General features: G+C 41.8%; 2 protein-coding genes and 1 non-coding gene across 3 annotated transcripts in view; all 3 read right to left on the bottom strand.

Annotated features, from left to right (window-relative positions):
* Positions 1-1,848, bottom strand: part of LOC115369839 (SPRY domain-containing SOCS box protein 4) — a 65,368-nt gene extending 63,520 nt beyond the window's left edge. The window contains exon 1 of the mRNA XM_030066530.1: positions 1,567-1,848. The gene's annotated coding sequence lies outside the window, so the exon portion shown is untranslated. The remainder of the gene's footprint in view (positions 1-1,566) is intronic.
* Positions 1,849-8,104: 6,256 nt separating this feature from the next.
* Positions 8,105-22,256, bottom strand: LOC115369838 (solute carrier family 25 member 36-A). Its single transcript, XM_030066528.1, has 7 exons — positions 21,815-22,256; positions 19,166-19,330; positions 17,142-17,219; positions 15,324-15,424; positions 13,338-13,404; positions 12,736-13,025; positions 8,105-11,453 (listed from the first exon to the last, which is right to left on the bottom strand). Exons 1-7 carry the CDS (start codon positions 21,853-21,855, stop codon positions 11,260-11,262), a joined length of 936 nt encoding a protein of 311 aa, XP_029922388.1. The 5' UTR covers positions 21,856-22,256; the 3' UTR covers positions 8,105-11,259.
* Positions 22,257-23,000: 744 nt separating this feature from the next.
* On the bottom strand, positions 23,001-23,073 carry trnak-uuu (transfer RNA lysine (anticodon UUU)). Its single transcript has one exon. It is a non-coding gene; the product is annotated as a tRNA-Lys (tRNA).
* Positions 23,074-27,349: the final 4,276 nt, after the last annotated feature.

Genomic DNA, 27,349 nt, shown 5'->3' with positions numbered 1-27,349 from the left:
GGATATCCAAAACATGAAAAAGTATGAAAATCCATGCCGTGGGCCCTCTGTGGGCTAGGGTGCCCTGTTCATGGCACCCACCCAGGTGGCTACAGGAGGGCATGGGTCAACTGATGTCACAGAGGTCACAAGGTCAAACCCCAGATGGCAGTAGTTAGGAGTGTGGTGGGGTCAATAGTGGCTCTATGAGGAGGAGCATTGGAGAACAATAGTGGACTTTCAACTGTATGGGGAAGCCAGTGGGAATTCAAGCTAACTGCCCCACTGCCTATGACAGGGGTCATTCTAACAAAACTGCTGCCATGTGAAGATAAGTTATGGTATCTCACACCGACCACAACTGAAAACAAGCACAAAGTTAGCTATCACATAAGCTGACTGTGCTCTCCAACTTACCATCTGCTGCAGCACACCCACACAAAATCCCTCATCACGCTTGATCTGGACAGTAGCCTGCCCAATGCCCAGGAGAGCAAAGCAGATGGTGTGGTTACAGGCAAAGCATTTAGCCTTTGAATAGATAGCAAAATTCTAGAGACCAACTCGAATGGGCACTGAACACACTCAAGCAGCTGACCTTCCATGGGCTCTAGTACACTAGGTTGCATTGTTTGCACACCTGGTGTAATAACAATCCCGTCCATTGCTGCTGCAAAGTTTCACAATTCAAGATAGCACTGAGCAGATTTATATGCTCAGAATAGAAACAAAGCCCTTTCTTTTCCATAAATCCTTCCCGAATTAAACAAAGGGGGGGTTCAAAAACATGGAAATGACAATATCGTCGTTTCTGTTTGTTTGGTGGACTGCGTCCAAAGAGCGGCGAATTGTGAACAACAAAATATCAATATACCACACCTTACAGCAAGAGACTTCAAAATGTCATTGTTTTATCGGTGACAATCGTAAGGCAAACCCTTCATTCGAAGATATGGCAGAATATTCTTACCTTACGTTTCGACATTTACGCGTACAAAACCGGACACAGAGCATAATTAGATACATTATTCATTTGGGAAGTTTAGTCAATTCTGTATGTATGAGCCATCAAGCAATACTTAATGTCAATAAAATACCTTTTAAAACAACTGACTCAGACCGCTTGCTACAAAACACTGTACAGCGTACCTGAACTCAGTGGGACAAGACTGGCGGAATAACCGACCAAACAACTCTAAAAGTTGACATTTTTATAACAAATGAATACGACCTGCTGTTTTAGATGGTGGCCGAAAGAAAGATCGGATGTCGTTAATTCATAAATGGTCTTAAGATATGCTCTGCTGTGTAATTTCGTTTGCCAACGAGTAGTTGCAGCGTTAAATACCAGCATTTTCAATACAGTTTTGTCACCGTTCTCGCAATGCAAGAGTGGATGGACCGTACCGGGGCTAACACTGCCTAAAAACACAGGGGTGAAAGTTGTACACAGGAGTTTTCTGTTTCAAGAAGTATCAAGCGGTAGCACAACAACTGCAGTGACCTCTCTAGTCTTTACAGTAATCGTTTTTCAAACGTAAATCACAGTTGAGCGGAACAGAAAAGTCAACTTGAAGTCAACGTTACCTTCCAACGTAAAGGCGTAGCCAAGAAAAGAAGGATTCGAGCGAGGCGACCCGACTAAAATCTCTCACGACGCCAAGTTTCCTCTTCCTCAAGCAAAAGCAAACAGTCGGACTTGAGATGTTTACTGGCGTTCACTACTTAACAGGAAGCGTTTGGACGAGAAAGGGTGAGTTTGGAGTCGATTTCTGGCCGTGTTGACGAAGTGAAAGCAGGTTTAGCAGAGGACGGGCGGCTTCCTTTGTTCCTCCTGCCCGTTCCGTGGATATTATCACCGTTCATGTGTCCCTGACAGCCGCTGATTGGCTGGAGGGTCGGGATCAGGAAAAGGTGACTAGTGTCAAGTTAGGCAGTATAGGACAAACACTTTCCGCCCTGCATTTAAAAAAGTAAAACTCCTATTGACCAACAATATTCAACTGTGCGTCTTTTTCATATAATTTTTCCATGTCTAGCCTCACTCCCCGATTTATTATTGATTCTATACGACTTTATTGTTCCGTACACCTCGGTAGTTAATCATCTTTCACTTTCTTTATATTATTTATTTGTTAAAACTGGCTGTGTTACGCGGCTACTTTATTTTGTAGGCAATACTTTTAACGTCCTGTTCAACCCTGGCTGTCTCCACCTGACTTGACCTAATTAAGGAGGCGACTGAGAGACTCGAGGTGCAGAGGAGTGGAAGCGATTTGACGCCAAATATTTTCATTTTGACCATGAAAATAACATTTCCATTCATTTTGATGTTATATTACTCACAACACAAATTTTTCACAAGGTTAAATTTTGAAGCAAACGCCTCAGAGATTTTTTTTTTTTGTTTGTTTGTTTTGTTTGTATTTGTGTTTTTTCTGTTGGATCTGTGTATCTTTTTTGTCTTTATGTTGATCTAAGTTCTTTTTCTTGCTGGTGTTAACAATGGAAAATATATTAACACTGTGGTCTGCAAAGTGTGAGCATCGGCTGACTAAACCCTAGTCAAGGTATGGTATAATGCCATTTGCTTTATGACCCTGAGACAAATAGAGCAGTGACTTATGGCTGGGGACGTATTGGCCTGTGTTGTCAACGTGATGGACTGATATCATTAAATATCAGCCCAGGGGGAACATTGGTTCTGAAAGCTCTTGTAATTTATTCTTTTGTCTTTTTTTTTTTTCTCAGATATGCCTTTCAAATAGATTTCTGCATCTGCTTGATCTTTGTGCCTCATTATAAGGATAATGGCCGCAAGTTAAATCTGGACTCAGAATAAAGTATGGTTGTGATCACAGCTTTCAGTGTAGGCTACCTACTGTGGCGATCACCCTGTGCAGTTGTCTAATTGTGCACCAAGTTATATCTGACAGCAATGGGGGAAAAAAATCAAATGGGGCAAATCAAAGCAGGCTCAGTAATAAAGGCCTGGAGCATATGAGGTACATTATGAAAACTAGACCATTGGCTCCCTAAATAGCTGGCCTCAAATCAGTTCCAGTGAGATCCTGAGAATTGAAATCGATGGGCTAAACACTGCAAACACCAACACCCCGTCACAGTGTAACACCACTGATTATTTTGCTTCAATGAAACGTCATTAAATCTCAAAATCTTTTCTTTTAGCATGTAGCTGTGGTCATACATGCTCTAACTACACTTAACCTACATACAGAAAGACGGCATACATATAATTTTGTCAATGTGTGTGTGAGAGTGAGCGGTAACAGCGACAGAGCTATAAAATAAGGTCAAATATCCTCATTTTGGTCAGAGACATAATTGCAAATCATTCATTGTTTTGTTTTAGGTTTCAGGATCTGCGTTGATTTAAAATGGATAAGGAAAGTGTGTGCATGAGAATGTTTGCAATAGCATATTATCCTTCTGTTTGTGTGTGTGTGTGTGTGTGTGTGTGTGTGTGTGTGTGTGTGTGTGTGTGTGTGTGTGTGTGCTCTTGCAAGTTGCCAGGCTCTGCTCCTATCACAGTTCCCATCCTTGACTTATTATTGGCCATAGGTGTGTGTAAGTTGGTTCATAGAAAACTGTAAAATTTTTCTGATCTCTTTCTCAGTTTCTGTCTTTTTGTCTCTCTCTCTCTCCATCTATTTCTCTATCTCTTCCACTAGCTGTCACCACAGACAGTTTAGTGTCTGCTCGTCATCAAGTCAGAGAGCTGATCACTAGGAGGCAGAGACAATGCCAGCTGAGCATGAATCATGCACTGTGTGTGAATGTGCAGGCATGCCAAAATGCACACACACACACACACACACACACACACACACACACATATATATATATATATATATATATATATATATGTGTGTGTGTGTGTGTGTGTGTGTGTGTGCGTGTGTGTGTGTGGGTGGGTGGGTGGCTGGGAGCTTGTGTGTATATGTGTCTGTCTGCCTGCCTCTCAGTGCTGACTTTAGAGAGAGCTGCCATAACTGTTCTCACCAGAGCGCGCTGAAACTTACCCAAGTCCTCAGACAGCCACTTTTCATCAGATGTTTTCCGTTCTCTCAGTCTGCCTTTCATTATGTCTGCTGTCTCTACTTCCCCCACTTACATACACACACACACACACACACACACACACATCCTGCACCCTTTTTTCCTCTCCGCTTTCCTCCTCTGGGTTTGCAGCTCTCATTTTCTCCCTCTCTCGATCCCATCCTCGTGAGTCACACAGGCGTCTCATCCTGAGGGTCTTTCTCTCCCTCGGACAGGTTGTGAGGCCAGTCATAATTGGATGCTGGTGCTGACAGTGAGACAATGTCACCAAGTCACCGTGAGGACTCCTGCTCGTTAGACAATAAAGCGGGGTACTTTGTCTCGACTTGGCTGAACTTCCTTTCACTTTGCCTCCCATATGTGGGCCATTTGTGTGTGTGTGTGTGTGTGTGTGTGTGTGTGTGTGTGTATGTGTGTGTGTGTGTAAGAGAGATGGAGAGAGAGAAACAGAAAGAGGAGTCCCCGAATTCACCCTCCCTGGTGTGCCTCTCATAGCCCACTGTAGTGGGTGGGGGGAAACACAAAGCTTCAAACTAAGCCAAAGTCAACTCTGCTTGTGTTGTGCATGCATCTTCTATTTACATTCAAATGTTAAGCACGTCACTGACCATCTTAACCAGAGTGACATAAAATACTTACCAATCCAATCCATACTTTCTTACACATTCTTTTTTGCACATCTTCCTTCATATCCAACTTAATCCCCGTTTGCTCAATTTAACATGTACTTGGTTTATCTTTGATGAATCCTGTTATTATGAGCCTAAACTATGGGCCTGTAAAACCCTTTGAGATGTGTGATTAAGGGCTGTAAATAAATTTGAACATACCCGTGTTGCTGCAATGGCCCAGTTATCCCACAGGAATCATTCAAAATGTTTCATCTTGAACTACATGACTTGCATCAATAAAATAAGCTTCAATTCCTTGATCACAAAAAAAATTACAAGCAACCAGAGTTAAGACATGCAAAGGTCAGGGACTGTGGTGCTTTTGCAGCACATTCATGTAAGAGTGAAGTGGTTGGAAAAGAATGAGAGCTAGAGAGGAAGCTTGGGGGGGGATTGTTATATATCCGTGCACGCAATGCGGTGTGCATAACGCTGTGTGCATGGTGTCCATATGCTGTGGTTGAGGTTTTCCAGTGCTTCAGTGTGGGCAGCGGCTGATATGTGAAGCGAGAGGGGCACGGATGTTTGTCTGAGCATGGAGCCTGTTCACAAATCCAAGCTACCGAGTAAAAGCTATTCCATCCTCTGCTGTAGCTGCAGCATCACATCGTACAGGCTGTTGTGGTTCCCCCTCGAGTCCTTTCTGTTCAGCCAGTCAGTGACTCACCTGGGGAAACTGTCTCCATTTGACTGGGCAAGGTTAGACTGAGGTAGTGTAGTTCCAAGGTGCAGGAAGATGGAGCAGATACACTGGGTATAAGTGGTTCTTCAAGGCATTTTTTTTTTTTGTTGGGGTGGTCATGGTTGACCCCATTTAAAGTGTGGTTCTAAAAATATCCCTTTAATATTGCTGATCTGGAGCATTTTATACATTTTTCAAAAGGTTTTTACAGCGCCATAAAAGCTCTGTGTAGAATCAGTTAAGTATGGTATGGTAAAAATAAATAAATAAATAACTGAAATACAGTTCTTTATAGCAGGGGTTTTCGGACTTTTTCATATTCTATAACCCCAAGGTGACTTTCAAATGGCCACAGATCCCCATTTGAAGTGATTTAGTATTTAGTATAAATATTTTGGTTTATGGTCAGTATTAAATGCTTGTGAAAGTTATGTGAACGCAGCCTCAAGAATTCTGATATGATCCAGAGTCGCTGATTTGACATTTAAATATACATTTTTAATAATCATAACTCTCGTTTTCCTCTTTGCTAGTTTTCATTGTTTGGCCAATTTTCTACTAATTTCTTTTTTTTTTTTTTTTTTTTTTTTGGATGACTTTTTGCTAATTTGCTAAACATGTTTTTTTCTCCCTTATTTTTGAACAAAATCAAATGATGTTCAAATGATCCCTAATACATTTTCTACATTGCCACAACTGCCTGTGTATTAAGTTACAGTGAAATTAAACTATTCCTCATTTTGCCCTGGAAGCCTCTCAAGGACCCCGGACCCAACTTTGAACACTACTGCATCATATAGGGGCTCTGCAAGGGTGCAAACCTATTTTCTGGTGCTATGTGGAACCCTTTTTGTCAAGAGTGTACGTAGCTTTAGGGCTGAGCCATGGTTCTTCCCTCTGTGGGACTTCTTAGACGAGGAAGGACTTCAGTGCCGGAGGGTGTGTGGAGAGAGAGACAGAGAGATGGGCTGGCTGTGTAACAGAAGAGAAACTGGCAATAGGAAGGAGCATGCCAAGGCGGCGGAATAAGCACAAAAAGTTTGCAAAGTTTGATGTACATGTCTTTAAAGTTGTGCATGTAAGGACAAGACAGAGACAGTTTTCCTTTTCAAGACTTTAACCAAACAAAAAACACCAGGACCTAGGAGCGGCGCATGAAGCCTGTCAGTGACAGTGACAATGGAAAATAGTAATAGTTTCCCATCTGTCTGTCTCTTCCTGCCCTCTGTTCCCTTCCACTGCAGTTCAGAGGTAAACAGGGACACAGCCAGTCATAACAGCCTACCAGCTCCATCTGTTTTTGCAGTTGTATCACAGTGTATCCCTAATGCACAATTTACCAATGAGGCCTGGCCAGCACCTCAAGGCACTTCTTGTATTATTTCTAGAACACTGGTGTTGCTGGAGGACATAACAGTCTTTACTTTCTGATTGACACGAAAAAAATAAGTGCGGTGCCTGACTGTTGCTGATGCTGTTTTTCAGGCCAGATGTTGAATGTAGAATCAAGTAAAGTGTGTTTTTCACCTCATGTCACCTCAGCTCAGAAACTATTTGGCTGCTTGCAGAGAATTTATTTTGGCTCAGAGTAGACATGGTACTTAACTTGACTATTTCCATTTTGTCTATACCTTTACTTTTTTATAATTCAGAAGGCAATTTAGGTCTTTTTCACTGCACTACATTTATCTCATCACTTTGAAAAATAAGCTTTCTGTGAAACTGCCACTCAGTCTTGCAGGGCTGGCCAAGCTTAGTTTAGCCTAAGCAGATACTAATGTGAGTATGCAGGCTCCAGTGGTGCTCTCTGCTTGGGCGAGTGTAGGGGTCTGATGTGGTGTGCGACTCTGTAATGTGGACGGTGCAGAGGTGCAGATAACAGTGGTGGACGGTGTGCTCGAGATGCCGTGGGTCAAATTCATCAAAATATAGGTGAAGGAAGCTGCCTACGTGATTACCGCAGTGACTTGCCTTCCCTCACTTGCCCTGAAAGTCAGACTGGGTGCTGATTAATGTTGCTGCCCAACTTATGATCCTGCAGATTTATGGCATAGCCCCTTTGTGCTCTGTGGTTCTCGTTTGCATGGTAATTTAACATTCTGAAAACTCTGAATTGGGCCCTTTGGGAGAGCTCATCCTACATTATGGCACAAGGGAAAGTAACATCATATCCTATGTATAGATAAAAGTTATATGCAAAACATAAAATATATTGTATTGTTAGAGTGTAAACTAGCCAATTGCGTATGCAGCAGAGCTTACTTCTTACAGTTTAATGCTCTAGTAGTTTAGGACTCTGAAAAGAACCTATATTTGCAATGAATTTATTATCATCACTTCGATATCCTCACTTATCTATCTTTTACATTCCATATTTGCCAATGATTTACTGCTAATACCTCTATACTTTTACTTAACATTCAGAATGAAGGATTTTTAATTCTAATGCAATATTTTTCCGTTACGGTATTGCTTTTACTCGAATAAAACATTTGAGTAATGGCTGTGAAACATTACGTTTATCATGCATCAGATGATGTGCTTAGACTCTCAAAAACAAACTGCAAGCCCACACTACCATCTGGTGGTCACAAATTTACCTGCATCCAGCAGACAAAGAAAATGTATTTTTCATTTGTTTATTTTGTATAGAGCCAAGGAGGAATAAACATATTATTTTGACACATGAAAATACGTTTACTTGCACTCTTTCCATTTTATTGAATTTTGTTTTACAAAAACAGTTATGAGAGAATGCATAGACTGAGCCACACTTACAGTACGCTCATTTATGAGAACATGGAAACACAAAAAAGAAGGCAGGGAAACGCAACAGATTAAAAAAAAAAACAAAAAAAAAAACAACAAAGTGAGATAAAAACACTGTTTGCGGCTACTCAACTGAGTGCATACTCCTATGGTCTCATACACACATAGAAAACAATACAAGAATGACATCAATGCCATGTTAAGCAAGCACGCAAATACATCAACACATTAATACACACATACACACACACTCATTAACACGCAATGCAAACATGTGGAGGGGAAAAAGAATAGCCATGTGAGGCAGTGGGTAATGCATCATATGACAAACAACAGGTACTGATACAAGTGAAAGAGATGTATAGAACTGGAGACGCAGCCAAAGCAGGCTCGGTGCAAACAACTCAACACACTATTTGCATGGACTGTCTGTCAGGCCTCTGTCAAAGCCCATGGGAGTGTAGCCAGCACCGTGATTCAGGACGTGTCCAATCACTACTAGCAGCAACAGGGTCAACCATGGACTAACGGCTCAAGCACTACTCCATCGACTTTAGAGTGCCGACTGTATCGCCTCTAATGACCAATAAATCTCAGCGATGACTGTTCAAATATGAAGCTATCTAATGCGTCCTTCGTGTGAGCTGTTTAATGTGAGTGCGCAGAGTGAGAAATGATTCCACTTGAGATCTCAATAACATGTGAGGCTGTTTCGGGCCACACACTCAAGCTGTTTCCACAGTTTGGCACTGAGAGTGTAAGCATAATTAGAGCTGCATATGCTAAGACTACCCTCCCCTTCCAAAGGAGCTGGGAATGCTTCATGCAGCACATCAGCAGTCTGGCCTAATTAGCAGTGAATATTTATTTATCTACATGAGCTAAAATACACCGCAGGAACAGTAATGGTTTGGGCTAATGAAGTGGGATGTTAATTTGTGTTAGCATTTCTGGCAAAGTCGTGCCCCTTTAAGGTAGTGGCTTGTGATTAAAATTCATACGGCGAGGCTCTCGCAGGCCGGGAAGGCTCATAGTGCTCGTGTCCAGTGAGTGGGGAAAGGTCAGTAGGTAAAAAGAGGGCAAAGCAGAGAGCAAACTTTCTCAGATTACAAGGCAAGGACATCCAAAAACAAACAAAAAAAAAAAAAACAGTCAAAAAAAACAACAACACACAAACTGTTTCTTTTTTGAAACAACTTGAAATGCAACCATTAATAAAAAAAAAAAAAAAAAAAAAAAAAAAAAAAAAAAAACCTCCTATACAGAATGAAGGTAAGGAATAGGCAAAATAGAGTTAGTCCTTTCCAGTCTGCATTTCATGCATGTGCGCATATTTCTGAGTCATTTACGCCCCCCCCACACATACACCCATATACACGTTAAACTGTATGACAACTTCCAGAGTAAACTCATGAGAGGATTGTCCTCGCCTGTAAAACTAGCCTGGATTCTGTGGCTGAGAAAAAGAATTGAGATGAGAGGATACTGATAGAGCAATGGAAACATGCAAAAAAAAAAAAAAAACAACAACAACATGGTTGTTTGACAAGGAGAAACAACAGGGTTACAATGGCAACACCCCTCCCATTAAAAAGAAAAAAAAAATGCATTTGCTGTTGATGGGCAGACAAATGCGACAAAGTCACATTTTGTGTAGACATACCTATTTAATAGAGCTATGTTGTTAAAATGTGTTAATTTTATTTATTCATTCAGTAATATATATATATAGATAGATTTTTAAATTCACGATAACGATCAGCGTTTCACTTCCTTGTCTTTAGTAAGGTTTTTCATCATGTGTGTTTACATTCCAGTAGTTAGGATGGTGGATTATGTTCAGGCTGGTGGTGGTGTACCTTTGATCAGATCTCAGAAGTCAGTCTTCTCCTGACTATTGTGAACACAAACACACACACGCACACACCCTCGAAGTTCACAGGCCATGTCTTTATGTTGCCTTAACGCTGGATGCTTCACTTACAATGAGAAAGCAGATATTCACAAAGACTGCCTCAGGATTTCACCAAAATATTTAGCGTCAAGGAACTGTAACCGTATGTAAACGCCCACCTTGCTGAGACATCAAAACCGGCATGTCTTGTAGGTTAGGTCTTTCAAACATCCTTGGGAGTGTGTGTGTGTGTGTATATTCACAATATGTAAAAGAATCACAAAGGGTCTCTCATGCACCTCTCATCACCCAATGCCAGTGTACCAAAGTAGCTTTCTACACCCTTTGCTGTATAGTTTCACTGATGAACCAGAACTCCACCTTCCTCCTACAGCTATTGTGCATCTCAGTATAGTTCACAGCTTCTCACAAGGCACATCTTCCCACCTCCCTCCCTTCACCCATATGCTCCGTTCACCCACACTAAACAAGCACATATTGCTCCTTGTTTACACTAACCTTAGAATCCATGTCAGATATTTTTGCTTATACACTGCATGATAACCACAGATTCTGGGCGACATCACAGTTTTTGCCTTTAACGGTACTGTGAAGGATGCAGGGAATGCTGTTTAATATTTCTAAAAGGCTCCTTAAGCCAAAAAAAAAAAAAAATAGACTTATCAACAAGAGAACAAAACCGTCTGCTGGAGAGGTTCTTCTATCTACCGAGTAGTAAGGAGTGGGGTTACTTCTCTATCATGATTAGTACTGTTAGATACTTTTAATATAACTTTAGGTGCTCTCTTCAGTGCTCTGTGACTTAATGTGCTTGCACGAGGAACATACTTATGAAAACCCAAGAGAGAATGGGAGGGAGTAGAAAAGAGAAATTACAAATCAGGGGCAAACCATTTCTTCACTGTTGTGAAAGCCAGATCCCTAAATCGGGATCCTACCATCATTCCTCCCAGTGCTGTGCCACTCAGGAAACCAAACTAAACCCCCACCTTATTCAAAACAACCACTCGAAACACTAAGACAAAAAGGTGAGGGCGCCATCTCCGTCCTCTTCTGGTGAGGGGGATCTGCTGTGCTGGCTGGCGTTCATTCAGTCTCTCTCTCTCTTTCTTTCTCTGAGCAGGGGCAGGGTTACATGTACTCTCTGGAAAAGGGCCAAGGGTTTAACCGTTCAGGAGATAGACCACCAGCTCGTAGGTGCACATCATGATGGCGGTGTTGGGGATCTGCCGTACCAAGTGGGTGGTGAGGCCGCGGTACAGGGCGCGGTAGCCCTCCTCTTTGGGCACTGTTTTTAGAGTCTGGAAGAAAGAGCGGTACTTGCTGCCTTCTTCACGTAGCCTGGTGCGAATCACTTCTGCAGGAACAAGAAGATATGGAGGTGTTAAAGGAAAATGTCACTATCATATATCATCACTTTGTGATGTTCAGAGCATTCCAGGAGTCACCGTGTTGTGAAGTGTTGTAATTTAATTGTTTGTTTTACTAAACCTGCCTGGTTTATTCCTGTAATTTGCATGTCTAATTTGCAGTCTGCCACTTCTATGATTTATTTTCTCCCATTAAGATTGTTGCATGTTGGTGCAAATTAGTGGGTCTAGACACGAGCCCTTGCCCTTTGATTCTGAGGGACTGACACCAAAACTTGACATTTAGATGTCCTATTATTTAAGTGTTTTAGGTTGGAGTTAAAAAGGGGGTCACTTTCCAGTCACTGTGACCAAAAAGTCACCACACTTTGTTTGCCAACAATAAGTTGCTTTACTAAAAACGTCTAAATAAGCAAAAGTACTGATATATGTGCATCATGTAGGACCTTTTCCCAGACTAAATCTTTGAACTTAGTTAGAGGAAGTTTGCTACCATCACGTGAATCATGCGACCGTCCCTCCCCATTTCCTCATGCCTCCACAAAAATCGTCTTATGCACACAGTGCGATTAACTGCGAATCACTGCCTCGCGCAATCAATAATCAACCATGTTGTCTGTGTTGTTGTCCGTTGTGCTGCTGCAACCGTGTATAAACAAAAGTCGATTTATAATGACGTCGGGCCATGCGTGTGTCGTATTTCAACGTGATGACGGACGTACCGGAGGCAATCGCGCTTGAGCATGGTTGGGCTTTGGGTAATCTGAGTGGAGGCCAGCAGGGGACTGGGGAGGAGGGGCATTTTTGCTTCAGCACGATACGGAGCAACTGGCCTTAATGTGAGTAGGCCCTTACAGACCACTAACAGTAACAGTAACAGACCACAAACTATGAGCAGATATTATCTCAGGGGTGCGATCTCTACACTAGAACATGCAGAGCAGGCTGCAATAGAGGCAAATGCACTGTGGCGTCTAAACTGTGCTACACCTGCCTTAATAAATAAAGAAATTTAGAATAAATCAAAGATCTTAAGCAAAACAGTCAGCGCTGGTGTCAGATATACATATTGTAGTTAGAGGCAATCATTTCACATCCCTATTCACTTTCACATTAATCTGACATGGCGAAGGAACTTGACTCCCTATTTTTGGGAGCGGAAAATTTACATCATGTTTTGGTGATCTTTTTGGAGATGCCATGTCTTTTCTAAACAAAAAAAAAAATCCAACACTGCCTTCTAAAGCTCCAAGAAGCCTTTGCCCTCACCATGTGGATAAGCGATAGATGTGGCACAGGTCTTGGAGGTGGCGGCGGCAAGCATCATCCCCACAAAGTCTGATGCATCTTTGGATGCCTCTTCTTCCTCATCCATGTTCTGTGAGGCCTTGGCTTCCAAGATGCGCCGTTTGATACTTTCATAGATCACAAAGTGAATCACAGTCTCTGAGATACCGGCGTAGGATGCCGACATGCCCCTGTAGAAGCCTCGCAGGCCGTCTGCCCGGTACACTCGTCGCACGCACTCAAACGCACTCATCCTTCGCTCCCCTCGATTCCTGGGAAGACAGAGACACAATGAAGAACAAACCAACATGTTGCCCATTTTAAAATGCGTTTGGGACCTACAAAGCATTCCACAACAGGCAGAAGGTCAAACACTGATATCTGTAAATAGCTTAGAAAAGGTCCCAGCAGAAAGGCCATGATATTTAATTTACGGCCACAAATAGCTCATTCTTATTCTCAAATTCCTATATGGGCACATCAAAGTCTTTCATTATAAGACGTCCGGTCACGGGCTGATATCTGTTTGACCTTCTGATTGAGAAAGATGGCTTATGAAGCCCTTATAAAATTGCCATGTTTACCTAGCATCTAGCTGCAGACGAGTCTTTATGAGCCATATGGGATTGGTAGCTGTGATGGCTGTGAACCCTGTGGAAAAAGAAACAGGATCATTAACCTGTTCAGTTAAAGGTCAAATCAAATGACTGTCCACAAACTAATGCTCTAGACAAGATGTCAATGTTCTTCAGACTGCATTCATGTTGATGATGGAACACAAGTTGAAACTGTTGAATATTTTTTAGCTTATAGAGAGAGAGTGCTAGCCCCACGATGAACTAGGCTATGTGTATGTTTGAAGGGGAGAGACTGAGTGCCAAAATAATGCTAGTTTGTGCAAATGGCATCTTATCCAATGACCTAGATGACAAGGGAGTGCAGGACAGAAATGTTGAGAGACAAACAGAAGACGAATGTAAAAAAAAAAAAAAAGAAAAAAAAAAAGAAGCACAGATCTGTGGTGAGTACTCACGCAGACCCAAGTTACTCCTCACAGATGCAACTAGAGACCCCTGGTGGTGTGGGGGTCTCATGCCCTTGCGAGAGGAGAACTACGGTAGAAGTAAAAGCCTAAAACAGACACAGGCTTGTGTGTAGCACACTGACCAGCATGCAACTCTCTCACTTTCCATTTCCCCACTATGCATACGATTTGACCCACTATATTTACCATTCTGAAATCATCAACCACACGGAAACAGTAGACGGGACATGTTGGAATAAAGTCAGGAACTTATTCACAAAAAAACCCTTGACATGTCACAGTGAGCTGTTGTTCCCCCTAAAAAGGAACTGACAAAAGTGCTAAAAGTGACAAAGAGGAACTGTCAAAACAAAAAAATGACACCAAGTATTGAGGCTTAAGAACTGTTGTCGAAATGTATCTCGTTCTTCACTATGCTGACATACATTTACACATGTGATTATGTGTAAACCATGCAAAACATGCATAACATGCATGCTAGCCGGTTTTAGCTCAGGGGTGATCTTCATACAAACTTTGCATCCATTGTTAGCCATGGCAGAAGCCAGCTTTATCCTCTGTATCAAGTGTCTCTGTATCTTTGGCAAGCAGACTGGGTTTCTCACTGGCTGTCAACACCACATCATTTTTAGAATAGAGTCTATTAAGATCAGCTGAGGCTTCACTTTGCTGTGGCATATGTGGATAGCCAGTAGAGGGTGATATAGAGTGTAGTGACACATGCTGACCTTGACTGGGCTGCTGGAAGGTCTGAATCATGGTGCACTGAAAAGTGGTGTCAACATGAACCTGTCAGAGACACCCAAACCCACACCCACACCCACACACCAACCCTTGGAGGCGCAGGTTGCCTGGCTGGCCTACATGAATAGTTGTACATTCCCAACAGGAATAGAGTGACACAATCTGAAACGCAAGCGACCTTCCCTTCCCTTGGCGTACAGAGCATAAGAGAATAATGAAGTTTTATTTAAGGCTGACCTTTAATGCTTAAGCATTTAAGCAAATAAGCTTTCATAAAATTTGTAAGCTTAAAATACATCTGGGTAAAGAGTGAAAGAGGCAGGTTAAGCTTGTTTTTGAATAATAAAGGATATATGAAGGAATGCTCGGGGTTGTGTACTATTCTAGATTTGAAAACTATGAGGCATTTGTCAAGTCAAGTCAAACACGACTCATGAGTTCTGCTGCTGCTTGCTTTCTAGGGAGAGGCAGGGACGAGATTAGCAAAGGCTGGCAGCAATTCATATATATGACAGAATCCTAATCCTAGCATGTCTGTGCGATGTAGAGCATGCCACAATTATGCCTTCTTTTTCAAACATAATTAGCTTGGAAGTTCTAACACGAATAGTGCAGTGCATCTTCACCATCTTTGCCAACTGTGAACCAGATCAGGTCCAATCCGCTGGCATTTTCAACAATCATGCTGGAAATGGGTCACTAGATCATAGCTGACATTCATTCCATGTTTACAAAGTACATGAGGTGTTTTTTCAATCTGTTACTTTAAATATATAGTTACCTGCCATTCCAGCTGAGAGCATGTGTACCTGCGTGGAGTCGGGCTCCAATATGCCGTTCAGTTTCTCTTTGGCACTGGAGTAAGCAGCAAAGTAAATTGCTCTGTTGGAGGAGAAATGACAAGTAAATGCCGCGAACAAAGCACAAACAAAATAGTTACATATGTCATGTTTTTTCTTTGGTGCATGAGTAATTACTCTCAGCCTTGTAATGTAAAAACAACAGTACACCTCCAGCAGCAGTGTGGTTCATTAATTACACAACATTAACAAACAAAACTGCCCCATGTCAGGTCCAGGGTAATGAGCTTTAGAAATTCATTAACCATAAAACCAAGAACGAAAATAACATGACTGAGTGCAGGGGTATCAGGCCTAATTGGACAAAGAGGCTATTCAATATGGTTAAGTATAAAAGCACCGGTCTTAACTTGTTCTCACTAATTAATAGGTCAAAACAACCATGTTCACAGTTATGTCTAAATGCAAGCATTGGAGCTGCTTTGCTTTTCTTCCTCTAGCAGTGACACTGTTGAATACCAAGTCTGATTAGTTGGACAACCATTCATCAAATATGCTTTGTCAGACTAGAGTCATCACTTTTATAGATGCTAAAAGCTCACTGGTCATATTATACAACAGTGTTTGTCTATGTGTCCATCTGCATGCCTTTATTGTTGACACTTCAGGAGGTCTGAGTGGCTCTGAACCCGTGGCCCTGCATCAGCATCTATTCAAGACAGATGTCAACAAAACACTTCACATATGCTTAGCACTAGCACCTGCTTGCCGCAGCATCAGCCACTGCCCATTGCCATTAGCCCCCACTTTGCACCTGTTATCATTATAAAGGACAACTGCAATTAAGTACACAAGGCTAACAACACTTAGGGTAACCCTTTCCGCTCCACTCAGCTCAAGCTAAACCGGCAGTGGTAGCGCACGCTGTTCTGGTCTTTTGCTCTGATCCGCTTAGCGTTGTCATTCAGAAACTCCTGGTTCCATGTTTTATCCTTCAGAGTGACCGCTTTATGTAACTGCATTAAAACCTCTGGTGGGGTGGGGGTAGGAGTGGTGGGTGGAGGGGGGCATTAGTGCTCTGTCAAGACAGATGGAACAGAAGGCTGATAATGAGCTGATTCACGGCTCCTCACGGGAACGACAAATGATGTTAAGGCCTTCTACTGGCCGTAGAGTTCTCAATAATCTTGGGGTGTCATTTAAATTTCCACTAATTAAGCAGTATTTTCTTTCCCCAATCCATTACCATGACATCCATGGCTAAGCCTATGGAATTTAGTTTGATGTTCGGTTTGCTTGTATCGTGGGTAAATTATTAGCTACCATCAGTCAATTATTTTCCAGAAATAGAACTAATGCTGTTCTCTCTGTACCGCCAATGTTGTCATGCTCCAAATGAACACAAGAACATTTGAACAGTGCAAAGAGCGGCTGAGCAAAGGAATATATCTCAATGATCCCTGTGGTAGCTACTTAAGAGCCATGTTTATGACAATCAAGTTGCATCAAAGCAGCCCATGTGTTTTTTTTACTAACTTAGAAGAATCTACTACGTAAATGTGTAACCATTAAAAGGAATGAAATAAACCACCTGTGAGTGATACCATAATTAATCTCAAGACAATGTTTTGCATTAACTCAGTTGACCTCAGACTATTATAAAGCTGGGGTTGCAAACACTAAACCACTGTCTCTGCAAATTACAGATGGCTTGCTTGCCTTTCAGTCCAAAATCAGAGGTGCAGAATACTGAGAGTATGATGAAGATACTGTGCTGTAAATAACAGGGGTCAACCTACCTGGAAGGTGCCACACCCACCAAGTTTGGCCCCAAGCCCCTAAAGAGAGAGCGAGGTCCTTCTTTCTCTAAGATCAACCTGAAAACACACACACAGACACACACACACATTATTCCAAAGTTTCCCCCCATGAGTTAAAAGCCTAGCGGGCCGCTGGCCTTAACTTGGCCCTGCGCTGGACCAAAGCATTGTGAAAAAAAAATGTTGTGAGAATGGATGTGAGAACTAGAGGTGCTGCAGGTGCTGGAGAATCAGTGTACTTATATACTTGTTTAGTGTCTTTGTCTCTCAATAGCAACTGTAGTTCTTGATCACACCTAATTGAAAAAAGAAAAAAGAAAAAAGAAAAAAAAAAACAGGAACAACTCAGAGGGACAGCTACAATTAAAATAGCTTATTTCTAAGAAGCTGATTTCCAAACTACAACCACGCTTTTCCCTTCTTCCTCTCCCGGTGTCCAGGTTTAGGGTGGTTTTCTCAACCTCCAGCAGGCATTAAAATGCAAAATAGGGGAAAAAAAGTTATAGCCTAGTTTATCTATAGAAAGAGAGTACTTTCCAATTTTTTTAAGTCTCTTATCTGCTTTAAATGCAGTTACAGGACAAACACCTTACAGCAAATGTCAAGATGCCAACCACATAGAAAGTAGAGCAAGTAGAATGAGGAAACCCTCAAGTTACAGTTTCTAGCAAAAATCACAAGCCAGTGGTCACACCACGACAGTGTATTCAAGTGGCACACTGGCTAAACTAGTTACAGTTCTATAAAATTCATTTTCTTTTTCCTTCATTTGATTTGTCCAATATGGGACAAAGAGGACAATGGAAAAATGGCCTATTATCATATAATGTTATAATATATGTATCTCAATTCTAGGCTAAAATCCTTATTTCTATTGGACCTGGCTGCTTCTAAAATTATTATACATTTTTTTTTTATTTTTATAAATGTATTAAGTAATGTTTCTCATACACAGGAAACAATATTAAAATACAAATAAACTTGTCCTTGTTGTTGTGAAAACTAATCTGAAAATAGTTGTATTTCCCCACTGATTATATGATGTTGAGTTTCAGGCATTCGACTGTAGGGTGAACAGCCTTTTCTGCTGACCATTTTGTCTGCTAGGGTTAATTTTCATTTTTTATTATTTTTAGGGGGAGAAAAGAAAAAGAAAAAATAAATAACTATCTGATGCAAACTGTGCTACAAAGAATAATGCCTCACTTACTAGGATTTGCAGGATGTATGTTTGCTTATAATATAATTTAAAAAAATGTCAGCTGACAGTTCACCAGGTTTAGGTTTGGCTGGGACAGTGATGAGCTCTAACCAAGCAACACTCAAGAACAAAACTCAGGACTACTACCTCCGTGACTGCCAATTCATTTAAATGTGATTTAATCAGGGAATTTAAGGCATGGCATGTAGCCATCAAACACACTCTTTTTCCAGGGGCCTGGAGCTGTCCTGAAATGACCTCTTCAGCAAAGGCCCAGTAACTCTCTTCCTTGTGGGGCGGATCAGATTTCCATCAGCATCATAACTGGCAATCTATCCAAATCAAAGGGGCACTTGGGTAAGTGGACAGAGAACAGAAAAAGGCGTGTTGTGAAAGACTCATGGAAGGATGAGTCTAAAAATCCACAAAAACACAACTCTATGCCAGCAGTAGGACCTCTAGTCAAATATCCTTCTTGGCTAAGGCGACTTAAGTACTTTGTGTGTAGCTTTTCCTGAGGGTTAGGTTATGGAGTCTGGTTTCAGGGAGTGTTTGGCCTTGCCAGGGAGACATCAGCCAGACCAAACAGCAGAAGCAACAACAACACAGTTCCTGCTGAGGAGGGAGCCATGTTTCAGCAGCTAAATCTCCCTGGGTGGGCAGGGAGGAGGAGCCATGAGCTGGGTTACACACCAATTCCACTAATTCTGGTTACAGCTAAAAACTCAAACAACTCTATCCTGCGCACAACCAAGCAAATGCGTGTAATTCACAGGTGCAGTGGGAAAAGCTGAGCACCTACTTTAGGCAGTGTAAGGGGCCCGGTGGAGACATGCGGGCCACGCTGGCCCCGTTGACGGTGCTGAGCTGAACTTCAGACACATAGAGGGTGATGGACGAGGACTGCAGACGCGTCTTCACCACTTCCAGTGGACAAGTCAATATGGCTCCTACCGTTCCCCCACACCTGGCACAGAGAGAGGGGCGGGAGAAATGGGGGTGTGTGGGGAATGGGTGGGATAGGAGAGGACGAGAAAAGTTAGCAGACAACCATGTCTATTTTACAGCTGACAGGGCCAAACTGTGTGCTTTTCTTCTTCAATGAGGTGTGCAGCGTGCTAAGTCCAACGCAAAACAAGTAGCCATTGGTGTGGTTTGTGGAATTCTAAGGATCTCCGGCATGTAGATGTGGAACAGCACAGTGTGGGAACAGAGAGCCAGTCAAAAAAGCTTTGTGCTTCCTAGGGAGTAACAGTACATTTCTGTTCAACACCACATCATGCCCCAGACCCACAGACACATGTATTTTATTTCAGCTATTTGTCAGACATGGCTCTATTAGTAATCTTAATCTGTGGCTCAGTTGATGGGTCTATGTATCAAACCCCACCTCCTGTCACATAAAAAATAAAAAAATAAATAAAACAAACTATGATAGCATTTGCAAAGACATGACAATAGCACACAAAACCTAAATAAAATAAAGGCTAGCCTATAACCTATGAGTAAGGAACCCTTTAAAAACAGTCAGCTACATTTAGGGCATCAAGTTATGATGAATTCCAGGGAAGTGCCCTGTTCTGGTGAGGTGTCACTGAAGTCAATCTGGTGACCAGATCAATGAATAAGAAATGGAATTGAGCTGAACTGTATTGGCAGGGATGGGACTGAGCACAAGCTATCAAAACAGAACATATCATTACTTAGGGTTAATACTGAATCAATACTAAAGTATACATAACAGCTGTGGGAGATAAGTCTTACCAACACTGTTTTGGCAGTGGCAGACAAACCTGTATTTGACAGCTTATAAAATACCTTATCTTAGCTTATAAAATAACTGATTATAATAGATTATAAAACACAATTAATTCACATATCTAGGCCCATAGAGCAAAAAGCATATTATATTTATGTTTTATGTATGATTATCAATCCACATACTGTAGCTTGTTATTCTTCCTTCAATGCAGCCACACAAAGTAATAGGAAATAGTAAACTCTGTGAGGCATACAATTTGAAGAGCTATTATCACATTAACATGATAATTATGACAACTATCAACAATGGCATGGTTAAGTGCACACTTGTCCTCGTCATATTTTTCTCTCATTGCACAACCTAAAATTAGTCTGCCTGAACACAGAATTGCCTCATTAGCCTAAGTAAGTCTTCGTTTTTTTGCCAATGACCTGCCAAAAACATGAACATTTCATTTCATCTGTGTTCCGAGGATGCAGAGCACCTGCAAGCAAAAATTGAGCTGGTGACGCCGAGATGCCCCATGCACTGTGGTTTTGGCTAACTAAACACACACATACCCATATGACAACTTCAGTCACTCAGCTGTTCCAAGCTGGCATGAATGCTACTTTTGTTGAGACAGCTCCTTTGACAGAGCTGGCACACAAGTAGTAAAGGGAGTAGATTGGATTGCACTCCAAACAAAACCACTAAGGAGGCGCTTTATAAGTCACTTAGGCTAATACGGTCACACCTGTGCCTTGGTTTCCATAGACTGTACCTGCTCTGTATTCTCTCATATCAATTAATTACAATAATTTGGAGTATGGCTGAACTGTATATTGCTATCATATTGTTATCTACAAATGAATATGCTCAATATTAATATCTCAAAAGGCAACAATATAGATGATATCAAATTTAGGGTTAGGGTTAGCCTTAGACAGTGACTGGTCTCTTCTGATGGAAAAAAAAAAAATACTTAGTGAAATAAGTGCATTTTCTACACCCACTTTGTATTATTATCCCGTTTTATAAAATACAGCTGAAGCATTGTGTCGAAGCTGAGGTTGCAGCAATACATTTGTTTCTAAGACAGTGATTGATGTGTAATGGTCAATAAAATACTTTTCTAGGTCCATGTGGTGTTGTTATGCTGTTGAATAATGCTCAATTTTCACTGTTGCTACATTTAATATAAAAATGTGTGAACCCGCAGTCATATCGTATTGCCATAGAGACATCTGGCTTAAATATCCAGGTATTTTGTTGTGCTGCCCTAATTTGGAGTAAGGCGGTAACCTTGAGTGATGGTCATGTTGGTTTTGATTCTCCGTGTCTTAGCTTGATACTACACAGCCGATCATTTCAGCAACAACTTGACATTTGAAATAGAGATGCATTATTGCACAGTTTGGGTTAAATCCTGATTAGCTATTAATACAGGACGTCCTTCCAACAACCAGCTCAAGACTCACAGTGCAACTTGTGACATTGAGCAAACAGCTACAGGTGCACATGCATGGATAAGATTGAGTCACTTTCTAATCAAACTGCGTTTCTTGGTCACATTACAGATCTCACATCAAGTCAAATATCACGGGTAAGGTTACAGATGCTGACTAGCAAAGAGCTAACCCCGAGCATGTCCGTGCAGCAAGCTAGCTCAGCTCGTGGGTGTATGTGGCGTTAGTTACATATACTCACCCTCCTGCAAACAGATGAACCAGGGTATCTCTTTGACTCATTATGTATCATATTCAGGAACCGTCCACTGGGTACCACACGGGGACAAGGGGCGCTGACGTCAAGAGAACAGGTGAATTATAACCCCCCAAAGCTAGCGAGCACACGTTACTCAACGCGTCTGTGTTGTGGTGGTGGAGGTCAGTTGCCAGCAAAGGAAAAAAAAACGAGGACATGCAAAAGCTAGCTAGCTAACATTAGCTTCCAACGCTAGCGGGGTTTCCCGTTGCAAAGCTCGGAGTTGGAGCCGCGAATCTGCGTCTCCTCCTTGTCAGACAGGATAATGATTCACCATTGCTGGCGTGTGTGTGTTTAATTCCAGCCTTGCATTGATAACGGCGACTGTGGCAGCTACTCGGCCTCATTCACGCTAGCTCCCCTTGCCTCAATGAGAGCCTGCGGGTCAGATCACAATGTTTATCGTCGAATGGGAAGCCGCAAAACATAGGCGGTGATTGGCTGGTGCGTGTCACTATGTTTCTCAAACAGCCCGCCCCACTATCACTACTGTTTCACGTGATACGGCTTTTATTTTGAAGGACGGAGATTATGAATTACGATGCGGCGAGATGGCTGACATACCGAGGACAAAAATCACATGTTGAGATGTGAGTTGTAGAGTTGGAATCAAAGAAAGTAAATGGTAAGGTGTGGCAGGCACTCATGTCTGGAGGCTTCGTAACTACAGCAGTCAGAGTTTGGAGCAGTCTAGGTTACGAAGTTTCACATTTTTTCAAAATATCTTTTTTTTTTTTTTTTTTTTTACACCTCATCACATAAATTTGGCTTTGGAGTTTTAGTGGTAAATGATATCGGATGCAAGGCGTGCTTTGTGGATTTTAGTGAATTTTTGGCTTTCGGATTGAGATGTTTCCGAATCCAAGGAGGCCATATAGTCCAAAAATGATTAAACATCACTTCAGGTGTGTTTTAAGATTAATTTAAAGAGATTTAGTCGCCTTGCTGGACACAGGTACGTGCATTAGCTCTCGCCCAGGTGTATCCTTAATATGCAGTTGTCCGTGTTCCTCTCCCAAGTGGGTCAGGGCGCAAGGAACTACGCGCAGTGCCTTTGAAGCGGATAGAAGATTTATCATTATGTTCAAGTGAACGTCTGCAGAAATTAACTCTCCGCCAAAAGCACGTTCGCCCGAACAGGGACTTGAACCCTGGACCCTCAGATTAAAAGTCTGATGCTCTACCGACTGAGCTATCCGGGCTCTGATCAAAGGTGTCGATAGACTGGTTATCTCAAATAAAAGTACTAAAGCTGTGGTTTGGTTATGTGTGCAACTATTTAGGAGGCTATTATGCGAATAACTAACGTTTGATAACCCATTTCCAGCCAATAGTAGCACTTTTTTTTGTAACAGAAGACATGCTGTAATATGGAGACATTCTTCGTTTTCTCAGAGTTAGACGAACACCACTATACTTTGCATATACATTTACATTATGTTAGCGAAGTTTGTTACAATGTAGAAAATGCAGCTACATTACAGTGATACACAATAGATGATGATTTATAATACACAGAGTCCAATTAAATCACTATATGTATATGTGCATGTATAGATATATAGATATATAGATATATAGGATATAAAGGACTTTCAAATAGATATACCTTGGCAAGCTGGATACCATTTCATAAAGGGTTTGTCCCAGGAATCTCAGCCTGAAAGGATTTTTGTTTTACATTGAGGAGACTGTCCTAGAGTGAGTAGAATGAATTCAATACTAGTGACATCAAACTAATCTTCATTTTGTTTTGCACCACCATTGGATCGCCTCCAAGGACCCCACTTTGAGCATTGCTGCTATACACTGCAAGGGAGAATAGATCATGTCCTGTGTCAGGTTAACTGTCAGCCTAGGGTCACAGCCTGAAAAGACTGTAATGTTCATATTATGACTTCCCAGGCCTTACGCCACATCATTCTTTATAACAGCCAGAATGTCATATTTACACCACACCCATGGGCTAGGTAGTACAAATGGCTTTTCCCAACCTCTCTCATGGAAAGACATTATGTAACTATGTTGGACTTGGCAAGAATCAACAATGTTTCAAAAGAAAGGAAAGACTGTTTCTGCCTCTCAACAGTTTATCCAGCCATGACTGACATGTATGATATGATGAAATTGGGCACTGAGGAAAAAAAGGTTGCAACCTGTAGACATTGATTGATTTGACCTCAGTCTATATTAGTATGTTTGACCCAGATATGTCATATATAAGGTCTGTGTGTATTTACTATTGGCATAATGGTGTTTACTGTGTGTGTGTGTGTGTGTGTGTGTGTGTGTTTGTGTGCGTGCGCGCACGCGTTCTTGTGTGTATTTTGCATGCACATGTGAGTGAACGTGAGAGAAGAAGAAATGGGTGAAGCCTTGACACTGGGAGGTGTCTTGAGACTTCCTGGCGTGTATTACAAGGGAAATGAGGTTTACCAATTTGAGCAGCAGAATAAAATCCATACGCCACTTAGTTTCATAATTAGAGCTTCAATTTAACAAGGCCAGGTCATGTGCCATGAGTCACTCCGGTTTGTCTAATCACGTTACTGTCTGACTTTCTTCCATATGAAATACAGGAATGGCAAGAGAGGATCATCAGTGGCCACTGACCCCAAAAGGAGTGCTGGTGGAGAAATACACAGCACATCATTTTATGGCTTTCATGCTTGTATTTTTTTGTGATGTGAGATGTAAACCCTTGTTATAACCTTTAACCTTTAAAGGACCGTACAAGTTATTTGGATGTTTGGCTTGTTTATCACAATTACTAAAGATTTCACAGCACACAATAAAAATCCCTCCAATTTCAAATGAGACTTTTTGGTGGAAACACCCGCCTTGTAATGTTCTGCTTCTACGGCTCCCGCTGTTCATAAACAACAGAAATGATCACTCTCAATGTAAAGCAAACTTTTCTCTGGCGACCATTTCCCAGTGGAGAGACTGTTTCACAAGATCTGATAAATGTAAGTATTATCTTAATTTTGTTTACCTCAGAAAATATTTGATCTCATCAAATTGATATATTTCAACAATATATTTGCTCATTTGTGACTACTGTGTGAAAAAGTACATTTTAATATTGTGTTATTCTATATGAGCATGGCCACTTTCACAATGCCATCTCCATCATCAATTTTGACCAACCATTCTGGCGGGAAGGCCCTGCTGATCATCAGAGATGAGCTGTAGGGAAGTGACTTGAGAAACATAGTCCTGCAACTTCCACCGGGCCCATTGGGCATTTCATGGTTGGGTGGCAGAAAGTGATGGAGTCTGTCTATGCAACCAATGCCGTGGTAAACATGACGAAAGGGAAGGCGTCCTGAATGGCCTGATTGTGTCTCACACACATGGTGTGGCTCTCCCTATTCAGTAACCAGGAGAGGCAGAAGATGTGGTTCCCCCTCCACTGTCAGGAGATATAGAAGAGTTTGATGAACAACTATCATCAGAGGAAGATACCCCAGCTGGGGATGGAACAGGAAACTCTGATCAGGATGAAGTTGCTGTCCTTTCTGCACAGCTGATGGAAGGATCAGTGTCTGCAGAGAAGACTTGCACTGCTGATGTGATATTTAGAGTAAGAGAACGACTCGAAAGCAAAACTAAATCTTGAAATCCTCTAGCAGGACCACTGTACTCTGGATGCAGTGTATGGATATTTTATACATACATACATACATACTTTGCCACTTTCTGAGTGCTGAATGCAGCAGGAATTGGGAACTGCACCTTGAGGTAATATCAGAAATGTGTCATTTCATGGTAGCATCTGGGCATAATCTCTACACGAAATTGGCTCAGATCTGTGTGCAGCAGATGTGCAAGCTCTAGGTGGAACATCCAGATGTCTACCAAAGATTTGGAGAGGGATTCCATGTAGTCAGCCGGAGTGATCGCCTATGGGCTGGCCTGTCTGTAGATCTTGTCATTGAGTAGGTGCTGACATGTATGAAAGTATGAAAACTAGTGAGTGCCTCGTGAGAGGGCAAGGGATGATGGAGATTCAGTGTTTGACATGGCTGCTCTCCATGCCAGTTTACGCTGAACCACGGCAGTGGCAAACAGAATGAGGACATGACAGATGCAAGCCAAGTAGGTTATGTGACATGAAGCACACACTCATGGTTCTAAACTCTCTCCGAGAAAGAAACCCCATTTTCTCAGATCTAAGCTTGTGCAATATCTCGACTGGGGTCTATGCACACCCTTCTGTGACTGCTGATAAGCCAAAGGCCATCAGAAACACCATCTTGGCCCTCCTGAATGGACAGATTACTTTTGAGTACACATTCAAGCAGAGGGATCAGGTAAAAATCACAAGTATGACTCACAACTGCTGCAAAAAACCATACAAGACCCAGCATGAGTCGTCAAGTGTGAGGTGTGCAGTCATCCTCCAGCACTGTGTGGCACCTCCCTACTGCTTCAACAGCCACAGAAGCTCTAGCAGATACCACCTGGGCACTCCTCACACCTGACCTTCCAGGAGTCACAGGCCATGTTCAGGATATGCTGGATGTTGGAGCACTTGTCCAGTGCATCCCATGGACACACGGAGCCACATACAAGGACATCAGCAAGCAATTTTATCACAAGAAAGTATGGAGAAGCAGTTGTGGTGTTCGACGATTATCGGGGGGGGCATCCAGGTGGGAGGACTGGAGCAACTGTAACCATAGATGAGGACATCACTCTTACAATGAATTTAAACAAGTTCCTTGCAAGCGACACAAACATGCAACAGCTCATCAACAAGCTCAGTGGTTTCCTACAGAAGAACTGTCCGACATACCATGACCCAGGTGATGCTGGTCTCCTCATTGTGCAAAGAGCCGTGGATCTTGCCACCACAGCAAACACTGTGCCCTACACTACACATGCAGAATCACTGCCATAGTCCTTAAAAAGGCACAAAATCTGTAAAAATCTGTTAAATCAGTTTTCTCATTTGGGGTAAACTGTAGCATTGAAACAAGTGCTCAGTATTTCTTAACATAAATGACTATGTATTTTTAGGATATAATAAGATATTTTGAATACATTTTCTTTGCTCTAATTGTACCTTTCTTAATAGGGAGTCCGATACAAAGTCCCTTTTGTACATCTCAACAGGGACTGTAAGGTGAAGGGTGTAGCCTGGCAGGAGAAATAGGTTCCCAATCACCCCCATGGCATTTTTTATGACCTGGCTTTTAAGAACCCTAATTGTTTCGAGTTAGAGTCAAGATGTTTGCTTGTTGCCAGGGTCAACTAATGTCCCATGGGGTTTGTTTGATAGCCACCAGCTTGAACTGATGTCTGCATTAGGCGAAAATTAATTGAGACAGATGTACTCACTTTTCATATAGATTTAACACCTGGAATCAAATGGAAAGGTAAGTGGTGAATCGGTGAAAGCAGAAAATAACAGTTTTTCTTAACAATATAAATCTTGTTGTCAAGTGTATGTTTACCGCTGAATACAAATGT

This window comes from Myripristis murdjan, chromosome 13, assembly GCF_902150065.1.
Source record: "Myripristis murdjan chromosome 13, fMyrMur1.1, whole genome shotgun sequence".
NCBI classification, from domain to species: domain Eukaryota; kingdom Metazoa; phylum Chordata; class Actinopteri; order Holocentriformes; family Holocentridae; genus Myripristis; species Myripristis murdjan.
Note: the sequence above shows the minus strand (reverse complement) of the source record. Positions and strands in the feature narration are given on the sequence as shown.